Source organism: Chroicocephalus ridibundus, chromosome 4 (genome assembly GCF_963924245.1).
Source record: "Chroicocephalus ridibundus chromosome 4, bChrRid1.1, whole genome shotgun sequence".
Taxonomy (NCBI): domain Eukaryota; kingdom Metazoa; phylum Chordata; class Aves; order Charadriiformes; family Laridae; genus Chroicocephalus; species Chroicocephalus ridibundus.
In genome coordinates this window covers 68,503,432-68,516,181 of record NC_086287.1, presented here as the reverse complement: position 1 = coordinate 68,516,181, position 12,750 = coordinate 68,503,432, and the positions used below count along the sequence as shown (strand labels likewise).

Here is a 12,750-nt window from a genome sequence, read left to right as displayed (position 1 = left end):
GGTGGAAATTTAATCTCGATAAAAGTCACGAAACTTTCTTAAATAAATGAAACAATAAGGAATCCCTAAAAACACATAAATTCCACATCAACCACTTGGATTGTGGAATACACAGTTAAAACTAAATGGCAGACAAACGCCTTTCATGCCATACCTCATTCACACATCAAACGTAACAATTTTTTCATTTTCTAATTAAAAGAACTGGCTTCCTCAATGGAAGAAGTTTCTCACGCTGTGTGTGAGGGGGTGTCCACAAGTAGCCACATTTTATGCTGCTTTTCCCACATTGAAGAAACACTAATTATTAATTAAATGTTAATTCTTTTCGGAGTTGTGGAAGTGCGAATCCAGCGTGGCATTTGCAAGCTCCAAAGAGTTGTTTTGTTCAAGGAGCTAACAAAATTGAGGCTGAATTAGCATCTTCGTCCCTTGTAGAGATGTAAGGAGCCGATGTGCCGAGCTTTCTTAGCACGCTTGGTGCCTCCTACATCTGTTTCCATTTGATGTTGTTACGCTTTATACAGCAAGTAAAAAGCAGATACTACACGAAGGATGGGATCCGGGGAAATTTTCAGCTCATAGCCTTTGCCGTTTGCAACTACGTCACGCTTCATTGGCTGTAAGCGTGTAAATATATGAGGGCAGAAAGAAGTGCTGCAAATGGGTCCTTTACTCAAATGCTCCACATGCGGAGCACTGTGCGTGCTGTTCAATACTTTTCAATAGCAGTCAGCATGACGACAAGAAATGATGGATTTAAATATTTGTCTTCCAGTGCTTGCATTCAGCCTGGGCATTTGCTTCTAACGTTTCTAACTGGTATTTTCGTTGTGGGACTTTCCTAGTTGGAGATTGCACGTATAAACATACGTACGGGCTTATGCACACACATATGGGGGGAAAGGGATCTTGAGATTGTATAAGTAGCGTTTTATATTCAGTACATCAAAATATATGTGTATTTGAAAGACTTAATGGCTGATTCTGAAGCACTCTTCCAAAAATAAGTATCATATCTACACTGCGTTAGAGCAATCACTTTATTGATGTAAATGATGATAGTTTCTGGATAGTTTTATGCTCATTTAAAGAGCAACAGGAAAAAATCAGATAAATGAGTTGCAGTATTACTTTACTTCTGTGCAGTAGATCGATGAGGGAATGCTAGTAAAAGATGCTGGTCTCTCCAGGAAGATGGTGGGGCATAGCATCTTCCAGAGTGGCTGTGCCCTGGCGTGGGTGTAGGGCACTCCTGAGCACTGACTCTGCCTTTTGAAATGGCCTCAGAAAACTCTTCTGCCTTGGGGTTCCCATCTGAAACACTGAGACTGCCTTATCTCTGCTTTGCTGTGGGTTAGAGAATTAACTCAATTTGTTGTGCAGGCTTGAATAAGAGACTGGGACAAGAATTAGCAGGGCTTATTCCTAAGGCTTTAAACTAGGTTTGATGGGGGATGGGGATGAAACCAGGATCACAAAAGTGGTGCCTGGGAGCAACATAGCAGTGCTCATGGGTAAAAGTGATAGCAAGGCCTTGCAGACTGTCTCAGCGATGGTGGGGGATAGTGAATTGTGTGGCAGCATAGACACAAGGAGTAGTGATAATTTGGTAACTACAGTAGTGTCCGAGAATGATCAGGTGCAAATCAGGGCCTGTCCCCCCAGGAAAGTGGCAGGACAATTAACCCAACTGAAGTGCATCTACACTAATGCACGCAGCATGGGGAATAAGCAGGACGAGCTGGAGGCCATCGTGCAGCAGGGAAACTATGATGTGGTTGCCATCACGGAAACGTGGTGGGAAGACACACACAAGTGGAGTGCTGTAATTGATGGCTACCAGCTTTTCAGAAGAGATAGGCAAGGGAAGAGAGGTGGTGGGGTGGCCCTCTATGTTAGGGGCGGTTTTGAATGTCTAGAACTCAACAGTGTGAATGACAGTGTTGAGTGTGTATGGATAAAAATCAAGGGGAAGGCCAACAAGGCAGATATTGTGATGGGAGTTTGTTATAGACCCCCTAATCAGGATGTAGAAACCAATGAAGTATTCTATAAGCGGCTGGCAGAGGTCTCGCGATCATCTGCCCTTGTTCTTGTGGGGGATTTCAACTTCCCGGATGTCCGCTGGGAATACTACACAGCAGAGAGGGAACAGTCCCGGAGGTTCCTGGAGTGTGTGGAAGACAACTTCCTAACACAGCTGGTGAAGGAACCTACTAGGGGAAGTGCCCTCCTGGACCTACTGTTTGTTAACAGAGAAGGTCTTGCGGGGGATGTAAAGGTTGGAGGTCGTCTTGGGCAGAGTGACCATGAAATGATAGAGTTTTCAATTCTTGGTGAAGGGAGGCGGGGAGCCAGCAAAACTGCCACCTTGGATTTCCGAAGGGCAGACTTTAGCCTGTTTAGGAGCGTGGTTGAGAGTGTCCCTTGGGAGGCAGTTTTGAAGAGCAAAGGTGCCCAGGAAAGCTGGTCATACTTCAAGCAGGTGCTCTTAGAAGCACAGGAGAAGGCCATCCCCACGTCCCGAAAGACGAGCCGACGGGGAAGAAGGCCAGCCTGGCTAAATAGAGAGCTTTGGCTGGACCTCAGGAAAAAAAGGAAGGCTTACATTCTCTGGAAAAGGGGCTTAACAACTTATGAGGATTATCAAGATATAACAAAGCTATGCAGGGGGAAGATTAGAAGGGCCAAAGCTCAATCAGAACTCAGCTTGGCCACTGCAATTAAAGACAATAAGAAGAGATTTTTCCAGTATATCAACAGAAAAAGGAAAACTAGGGAAAATATAGGTCCACTGATGAATGAGACGGGTGCCCTAGTGGTGGAAGACACAGAGAAGGCAGAGTTACTGAATGCCTTCTTTTCTTCGGTCTTCACTGATAAAGCCGTCCCTCACGAATCCCATACCCTGGAGGCAAGGGGGAAGGTCGGGAGAGAGGAAGATTTTCCCTTAGTTGAGGAGGACCGGGTCAGAGACCACTTGGCCAAGCTGGACATTCATAAATCCATGGGCCCTGATGGGATGCACCCGCGAGTGCTGAGAGAGCTGGCAGATGTTATCGCTAGACCGCTCTCCATTGTCTTTGCAAGGTCATGGGGAACAGGAGAGGTGCCTGAGGACTGGAGGAAGGCTGACATCACTCCAATCTTCAAAAAAGGCAAGAAGGAGGACCCAGGGAACTACAGGCCAGTTAGTCTCACCTCTGTCCCTGGGAAGGTAATGGAGCGACTCATTCTGGATGTCATCTCCAAACACGTAGAGGAACAGGAAGTTATTGGAAGTGGTCAGCATGGATTTACCAAGGGCAAATCATGCCTGACCAATCTGATAGCTTTCTATGATGTTATAACGGGTTGGCTGGATGAGGGGAGAGCCGTAGATGTCATCTACCTTGACCTTAGCAAGGCTTTTGACACTGTCTCCCATAACATCCTCATTAGGAAGCTGAGGAAGTATGGGCTAGACGAGGTGACAGTGAGGTGGATCGAGAGCTGGCTGAGTGACAGAACTCAGAGGGTTGTGATCAGTGGCACAGAGTCCAGTTGGAGGCCTGTAACCAGTGGTGTCCCTCAGGGGTCAATACTTGGACCAATTTTGTTCAATATATTCATTAATGACCTAGATGAGGGGACAGAGTGTATCCTCAGCAAGTTTGCTGATGATACCAAGCTGGGAGGGGTGGCCGACACTCCAGAGGGCCGTGCTGCCATGCAGCGTGACCTGGACAGGCTGGAGATTTGGGCAGAGAAGAACCAAATGAGGTTCAACAAAAGCAAGTGTAGGGTCCTGCACCTGGGAAGGAAGAATGCCAAACACCAGTATATGTTAGGGGCGGACATGCTGGGAAGCAGCTCTGAGGAGAAGGACCTGGGGGTCCTAGTAGACAGCAAATTATCCATGAGCCAGCAGTGTGCCCTTGTCGCCAAGAAGGCCAATGGCATCCTGGGCTGCATAGGGAAGACTGTGGCCAGTAGGTCGAGGGAGGTCATTCTCCCCCTCTACTCTGCACTGGTGAGGCCACAACTGGAGTACTGTGTCCAGTTTTGGGCTCCCCAGTTCAAGAGGGACAGGGAACTACTGGAGCGAGTCCAGCAAAGGGCAACCAAGATGATTATGGGACTGGAGCACCTCCCTTATGAGGAAAGGCTGAAAGAGCTGGGACTCTTTAGCCTGGAGAAGAGAAGGTTGAGGGGGGACCTGATTAATGTTTGCAAGTATCTAAAGGGTGGGTTTAAGGAGGACGGAGCCAGGCTCTTTTCATTGGTTCCCAGTGACAGGACAAGGGGCAATGGGCACAAGCTAGAACATAGGAAGTTCCATTCAAATACACGGAAAAACTTCTTTACGGTGAGGGTGAGAGAGCACTGGAACAGGCTGCCCAGGGAGGCTGTGAAGTCCCTTTCTCTGGAGATTTTCAAGACCCACCTGGATGCAGCCCTGAGGGATGTGCTTTAGGCAATCCTGCTCTAGCAGGGGAGTTGGACTAGATGATCTCTAGAGGTCCCTTCCAACTCTGAAGATTCTGTGATTCCGTGAATAGTCTTGTATGCAGATAGAGATCCTTGGGATCCACTGTGCATCTCTAAGGGATATAATGTTCTCCTCTCGGTTGTGTGTGCAGCCTTCAGCCTCAGGTTGCTCTGTGAGTTTTCCTCATCTGACAAGACGCAAGACAAGGAAGTGCCACCAAGGTGCTCGTGGTGGGCTCTCCTGCGTGCTTCCATCTCAGAAGAGCATCCTTTTGCCATTGACCATTTCTAAGGCCTAAAGATATACTTTCAGCCCCCTTACCTTTTCGAGCTGGCAGCAGTTTCCCCGCCTGAACAAGGCAGTGCAGTCGGCCGCCACTGCTCTGCCGTGCCTCCAGGCAGCCGCAGGGATGGAGGGAGCCCTCCAGGCTGCCACAGGGAAGGAGCAGGGTGTGCAAACCAGGGCAGGCTGTAGCCTCGGGCATCTGCTTACCTCTTCTCTTTTTACCAGCTGGCACAAAGCTATTTTGCATGGCCGTGTTTGTTTCCAGATAGATTGGAGGTGACACTACTGGTTGTATTAGCGATGTTAGGCTGATATCTCTATTTTCTCTTCTCTCAGTGCTCTGATAGCGTGGGGGTGAGGGAGGGTTTGTAAATACCTCCAGAGATGGATAACAAACACTGAAGGTTCATGAATTATTGTAGTTACTCTTCAGTTGTCAGCAACTCAGCCTAATTTAGGTGCTGTGACTTCCTATTTTTCATAAGTACTTTAGCAATGTATACTCTGAGATGATATTGATAAAGATTTGATCCGACAAAAAATTAACCCTGTGCTAAACGTGTGCCTTGGAAGCTTCAGTGACTTCAGGAGCATCACAGAATCACAGGATGGTTTGGGTGGGAAGGGACCTGTAAAGCCCATCTAGTCCAACCCCCTGCCACGAGCAGGGACATCTTCAGCTAGATCAGGTTGCTCAAAGCCCCATCCAGCCTGGTCTGGAATGTTTCCAGGGATGGGGCATCTCCCACCTCTCTGGGCAACCTGGGCCAGTGTCTCACCACCCTCGGTGTAAAAAACTTCTTTATGTCCAGTCTGAATCTACCCTCTTTTAGTTTAAAACCCCTTGTCCTATTACTGCAGGCACTATTAAAATCATGTGTAGGGAAAATGTGAAGCATGAGTCTAAGTCTTTGCAAAGCCTGAATATACAAAATTTGTACTTTATTATCATAAACTTTTTTTTCATATTGCAGCCTTAAAAAAAGGACGTTTTTGGATCACCCCTGACCCGTATCACAAAGACGACAACATCCAGATTGGGCGAGAGGTGAAAATCTCCTGCCAGGTGGAAGCCATCCCCTCTGAAGAGCTCACCTTCAGCTGGTTTAAAAATGGACGTCCCTTGCGAAGCTCTGAAAGGATGGTCATCACACAGACCGACCCCGACGTTTCACCTGGCACCACAAACCTGGACATCATTGACTTGAAATTCACTGACTTTGGGACATACACGTGTGTTGCATCTCTGAAGGGAGGTGGCATATCGGATATCAGCATCGATGTCAACATCTCCAGTAGTACAGGTAAGGAAGCTTTCTTTGATATCAGTTTTACTTCGATATCGCCCACCTATGGCTTTCCTTTACTCAGGAAAAAAGGTGTATACAGAGCGCTTCTCACCATGAGAATATCCAAGCAGACACACTAGATCAGGGGCTGAGTTGCTTTGATTAAAGGACAGGAACCTGAATATGTGGCATGTGGTGCTCTCTCCCAAGAACACACTAGTATCTGATTTACCCAGACGTGTCCTCTTCTACTGTCAGATTAAATTATTACTTCTATAAAAGGACTTTGGCCTTTATATTTGGGACTTCAAGGCATCCAGAGTCATGGAAAAATAGCTGGTAGGAGATTACAAGGAGAAACAGGAAGGTGTTATGTTAAGCAAAGTGAATCCATCCAGCTACTCTAATTGAACAGCAAGTGCCAAGTACGGAGGAAGGAGCTCTCTTTTCTTAAAGATTACGCATTGCATGTTGGTGAATCATCCTATTCCCAATTGACAGAAAGTTTAAGGTATCTATTACGTGTTTTTCCACATCAGTGATTGAAACGTCTCTCGCTTTGATGAGCTAGAGCCTTGGCTATTACTTTGACTGATAATAAATATCTTGTACTATGGAGTAGGAATATGTAACACAATAGTAATTACCGGCTTTTCTTTCTCTCCTTGCTAATAGCTGGTCTGCAACCGGTAGATTTCATAGACTTTCCCCCCCACCCAATAGTTGACTTTAATAACTGAGGTAGTACATGTTAATAAAATGAACTACATCATGTTCTGAATGCAGAATTTTTTTCCTGCCAAAAACTAGTTAAAACAGCAACAACAAAAAAGTTGTTTCTGGTCAATTTCTACAGAGAAGGATAAAAATAAAGCACTTCTGCTTTCAGAACACTATTTTATGTTAAAATGCAGAGGCAAATAGTGTCAGTATTATACCTACTATCCGTCCTGTCTTTTGTATGAAGCGTTGCTGCTCTTCTCCTCAGATGGTGCTTGTTATTCACTGGGGTAAGGCACGCAGTGCATGCCATTTAGAAGTAAGACAACAAAGAACACACTGGAAAACATTTTTATAGCATGGAAGGAAAATGTTTAATAGGCATCTTCTGACCCCTTTTTACCAAACACATTCAAGTATATGCTTTTTACTTTCTCAAAAAGATTAAATGCACGCTTTTGCCTCAAAGAGTATATCCGCAGTTCTGTTCTCCGCATTTTACAACATCAGTAATACCTTGCAAGTACATGCCACGTCTAAATGGTCTCTCTTAGAACTTTTGTGTTAAATTATTGTTTAGATTTTAATACATGAGCCTGCCCTCCATCTTCAGTATGATGTGAGTACCATGGATTCTGCTTGAGCGCTGCATTGCTTCTGACGTGAGACTGGAAGGTTTGCCCGCTTAAAGGGCTTCATGAAGAATATTACGTACAACAGGGAGATGAGACGGGATTGGCCTGTGGTTTGGATAAGAGCCTGGGAAGTAAAGCCGTGTGATTGAGTTAGGGGCCACTTAAGCAAAACGGACATATATAAGCCCATGGGACTGGACAGGAGGTCTCTACGGGAACTGACCAGTGTCACTTCAAGGCCACTTTATTGTCTTCGAGAAGTTGTGGTGACCTAAGAACATCCAACAAAGACTGGAAGAAATGAAATTTTATCCCATCTTCCAAGAAGGCAAGAAGGAGATGCAGGGGAGTACTGGCCAGTCATCCTCACCTTGGTCCCTGGGAAGGTCGGGGAGTGTGTTCTCCTAGAAGCCATGTCAATCCTTGTGAAGGACCAGAAGGCGAATGCCAACATGGATTGCTAGAAGCGAACTGTGCTTCATCCCACCTGGTTGCCTGCTGTGATAGAGAAACTGGCTTTGTGGGCAAGGAGGGGGAAAGGAAAGCTGTTTGCCTCGACTTTAGCAAAGCCTTCGACACAGTCTTTTGTAGTGTCTTTATAGCGTGGTTTGGAGAGATGGTCTGGGCAATAAGGTGTGTTTGGAAATTGAGATGCAGAGAGTTGTGTGTGTGTTTGGAAATTGAGATGCAGAGAGTCATGTGTGTGTTTGGAAATTGAGATGCAGAGAGTCGTGTTCACTGATAGAGTGAAATCACGTCTGTGTATAAATGAACAAGCAGTCAGCATCTACACCATTCACCTTTGCCGTGTCCCAGCCTGAAACATGATGTACACGTACACAAGCCTTGAGACGAAGGAGGAAAACACTAATTTTATTTACTTTGGTTAGTTCTTATTTGATTATTTGCTATTTATTTTTTATTTGTGTTTATTGTTGAGGGGTCCTTGAATATTTTACTTCTTTTTGCTAAATTTTGTAGGTATAAACCAGAAGTATTTATTTTTACTGTTTGATAACTCTTGAAATGATTTTGCGCCATTTTGTGGACTTTTAGTTAACTTCAGAATGCTGATGCTGGAGCAATGCAAGGAGCTTGGGGAGGTAGCTGTGGAGGGCTGTTCCCTTGCAGTGGTACAGGCTGGGGCCAGGGAGAGCTCTGCAGGGTCCTGGTGGGCAGCGAGTGGACGTGAGCAGCAACATGCCCTGGCAGCGATGGAGGCCAAGGGATACCATGTCCAGCTTTGGACCCCTGATGCAGGAGAGGCTTCAACAAACTGGCGCGAGTCCAGTGGAGGCCATGAAAATGGTCAAGAGCAGCTGGGGAAAGGGGGCTTGTGCAGCCTGGAGAAGAGACAGCCCTGGGGCACCTAACAGCAGCCAGCCCCTGGCTATAAGTAATGTATAAGGAGGATGCAGCTGGGCTCTTCTCAGCAGAGTGTACTGGGAAGATGAGAAGCAACGGGCATGAGTTGAAATGGCAAGTTCAGATTGGATATCAGGAGGAACTTTGTCCCCATGAGGACATCTGAGTCGGAAACAGAGATATTGTGGGATCCCCATCCCAGGGGGTTTTGAAGACCTAATAAAGCCCTGAGTAGCGTGGTCTGATCTCACATCTGGCCATGCTTTGAGCCGGGGCTTGGACTAGAGACCTCCTGAGCTCCCTGCCTCAATTATCTCATGAAGACTGTAGGGATAGGAACTCTAACCAACAGATTCATGGACAAGGGACCAGCCTGTCTCTTGGCCGAAAGAAACATATTCTTCAAGCTTATTAATGCACATCTTACTAACAGGTAATGAACTGAGAGGATTATTATAGAGTAAGAGCCGATTTTGGCGTGATGGATGGCAGTTGCATGCAAACTTTGTTACTGGCTTGCTAAGGTGAAGTGGACAGTGACGTTTGTGCAGTCATGCGTTGCCCATCTGGCAGACAGTAAGCACAATATTGTCTGTACTTGCTGGGGAATCGTTTGGGAAATTGATGGGATTTATTGGAAACATCCATTAGATGGCCGTACCTATAAGCTCATCACAATTTCTGCAGGCAGTGATGAATTATGTCAGCTCTTAAATTTGCTGTCCCGTAACACTCAAGAAAATCAGAACAGGGGAAGAAAACCTAGCGTTTGGGATCAGCCTTATTTAACATCTTAAAAGAAATTCTGCCCATTTGCATGACTTCATTACCCGATTAAGTGGAAGCTGAAATAGTTTCAGTGTGCTTTTGAAGGTCATTACTGATTCATCAAGATTCATTACTGCTGTGGTAATTATGAACATAAGGCCTAGGCACAAACACGTTTTCCAAATGCCAGGGCTTGCACGGATGTATTAATATCCCACTGTGTGTCTGTTTTCTGGTTTGGGGGAGAATTCTCTCTTCCTGACGTGCACGAGGTTCTTCCTGGAGTCACCAAGTGAGGCAAGGAGGGGCTGTGTCACCTCGTAAGGAAGGAGGGAGACAGTTAGGTCTCCTCTGTCCCTTCAGCAGATTGGAAGGGGACACATGGCAGTGCAAGGGACATGCCAGCCTCTTGGCATACTTGGCATTGCACTTGTTTAGCAGCAATATTTTTCCCTTGACATTTTGTACTTTCAGCAGGAAAGGCATAGATTTATGTCCTGAGTATCTTACGTAAATGGACCTGAAGTAATCCCCTAGCAGCCTCCCCCCCTCCCATCTCCGTTAAGTAGGTCAGTGAATAGTGGAAATGAAGACTCAAATGTTGAATTTTTGCCCTATAAAAGCCCTGTCATACATAAAACCAACCCTGGGCAAATCTTAGTGAAAGACAGGATGGTTCTTCTGCGTATGTGTGCATGTCATGGGGAATCTGAAGGCAGGAGATGTTAAAACAGCAACAACACACACACACCCCCAGTAAAATAGGCTCATGGTAAGCAAAAAAGAGAGGTGGATCAGGAAGAGCATGTGAATCTTTGTAAGTGATTTTTTTCTCTGCCTTAAATATCGTATTCAAAGCAGGGAGAGTAAGGCTTTCAGTGATGTATGGTCTGCTGTGTTCAGTATGGGTTCTTACGCTACTTTTATCCCCCTAAAATTGGTATCAGGGCAGTAAGAGACATAACATCTGTCACTTCTGGCTTTTTCTCTTTTCTCTTCCCCCTGGAGGCAGCATTGTGCAGTGAAGCAAGTTGTTACTTCGCGGGGGGGTTATTTCCCTTCCTCCTCTGGCTGCACTGCTCTGAATTGCTCCTAGAAGGGCTGGGTGGAGGGGATGGCTGATACTCTCGGGCTCGAGGTGGTGGTGACCCTTCTTTTCCTAAGAGCTTCCTTTCTGCTGTTTCACTCCTACCCAGCGTGGGCACAACTAGATGTCCTACATGGCAAATACGTCAATCAAATTCTTCATCTCTGGGCGAACCCGAATATGCGCTGAGAGTGTACCACCCTGGGGAAGGCACATCCCAGAGAGGGACATGGACTTTGGGCATGAGCACAGGGCAGGCTGGTGGCCTCCAGGTCTCCTGTTCCATCTCCAAGGCCAGTCACGTCGATAGCTTGATTTCATTTTACATAAGTGCTGCCAGAGACAGGCAGAGAAATTCCTGAAGAAGCAGTATGTATGAGCCTGTGTATCCTCCCTGCACTATGATAAGAGGGGCTCCCTGTTAAGCTAATCAGCTATCTATTAAATAATGAATTAATTACCAGTCCAGGCTGGTGTGTTAGGACATGTGGCCTTGATCTGCTTGTGAAATATGTGTCCTCTGGTTATCTTGTTCCTCCTCTGATGATACATAAAAGAGACCTTCATTTTAGTTGTAAATGTTTATTAAAATCACAGTACTGCCTCTTTGCATAAGGGAAAAATGCTTTTTGGGAGATAATTAGGGGTCCAATTAAGATATTTGTAAACCTTAAGCACTGTCCAGAGTGATCATTCGCAGGCAACCCTGAGAAATGCCAGAAAATAGACAGACGTTTCATTATTGCAGGAAATTGATAATTTTTTGTGAGCCATTGTCTTCGGAGTTTATCTTTGAAAGGAATAGGTGAACAGAAGGGACAGATAAATGCTGGATTTTGTTAAAAAGCTTTTCTTTTATAGTCCTATTTTAGTACTTAATGTGCAGAGATTTTTTTCTTTTTAATCCCCCCCCCAGGAGCCGCCGTCCCTTCCTGTGGCACAGCTCGGAGCAGGGCTGGCCCAGCCGCTCTTGGCTGCCCGCTCCTGCAGGGAGCGGGGCAAGGACGGGCCATCTCTCGCACTGCGGCCCTTTCCCTCCCCTCTCCCTTCCCCCTGGGAAATCGGATTTCTCCAGGACATGTTCATCCACTGCAGGCTGGCTTCAGATAGGTTTCTGGGAGCAGACGCCCTCTTTAGCGGCCACGTATTGCGGACTCTCTTTATGCTTCTCCAGAGGGCCGTGGAGTCGGCTCATCATCTCGCCTTGCAATATGGCTCATGGAGCTCCTCAGCATGACTCCTGCGAGATCACTGAAAGCTAATTTGGCTAATTTGCCGCTGGCTGTGTGTGTTCTGGGTTTAAAATGTGCCTCTTCGGAGTCTGACTGCAGAGTCAGGTGGTGTTTTAAGGTACTAAAAGTATGTTGAGGTATAAGAACTGATTGTGGAATTATTTTTACTGTCTAAGGAGATCCCTTATACAAGCCCCCACCATAAAATCTGTGGTTGATGTTCATGTTTTCCCTTGCAATTAGAAGTGGCTTGTGCCCAAGAAAACAAGGGCTGCCATGCTTTCTCTCTGTGTATGGGCAGGACAGGACACGGGCAACGGGAACAGAAAGCAACCGTGCAATCAAGACATGATTTCCTTACAGGTCGCTCAATTTGCCTTCCACATGAGTAGCTGGATAGATCCTCTTTCATGCTGATGAAAGGCCACGGAAAGGTTAAAGTAAATTCTCTGCTTTTCCAATCCTTTGGCTGGATCAGCAGTTTCCCCCAGGGTTCTTTTCTCACCTCTGGAGACCCCTTCAGCGTGTGCTCCCCGGAATTCCCCAACACTTCTAAAAGAAACGCAGATTAAGGGGACGCTGAGCAGTTTTACTCTCTGTTTACAGAAATGTCTAGAGAAGCTGAATAATTATCGCTTGCTGCCCTTCCAAGGCTGAATGGTCTTGCTCAAATACATTTTGTATAGCAGCTCAGCTTCCTATACCAAAGCTCAGTCTTAAAAATACCCTCCATCACGTAAGAAACATGAATCATGAACAGGGACCAAAAGGCATGTCTCTGGCAGAGGATGATTAATACTAGAGATTCAGACCTTCAAATTCATAAATATTAGAGAAGGAGGATACGCAAATAATTTTACCTCTATCTCTCAGCCAGTACAGTGTGGATTCTTCA

The 12,750-nt window shown here is 46.0% G+C and overlaps 1 protein-coding gene across 1 annotated transcript in view; it reads left to right on the top strand.

Moving 5' to 3' along the window:
- The window catches only part of MDGA2 (MAM domain containing glycosylphosphatidylinositol anchor 2), a 369,386-nt gene that overhangs the window by 223,186 nt on the left and 133,450 nt on the right, over positions 1–12,750 (top strand). The window contains exon 7 of the mRNA XM_063333753.1: positions 5,734–6,063. Within this exon, the coding sequence (XP_063189823.1) occupies positions 5,734–6,063 (330 nt within the window). The remainder of the gene's footprint in view (positions 1–5,733; positions 6,064–12,750) is intronic.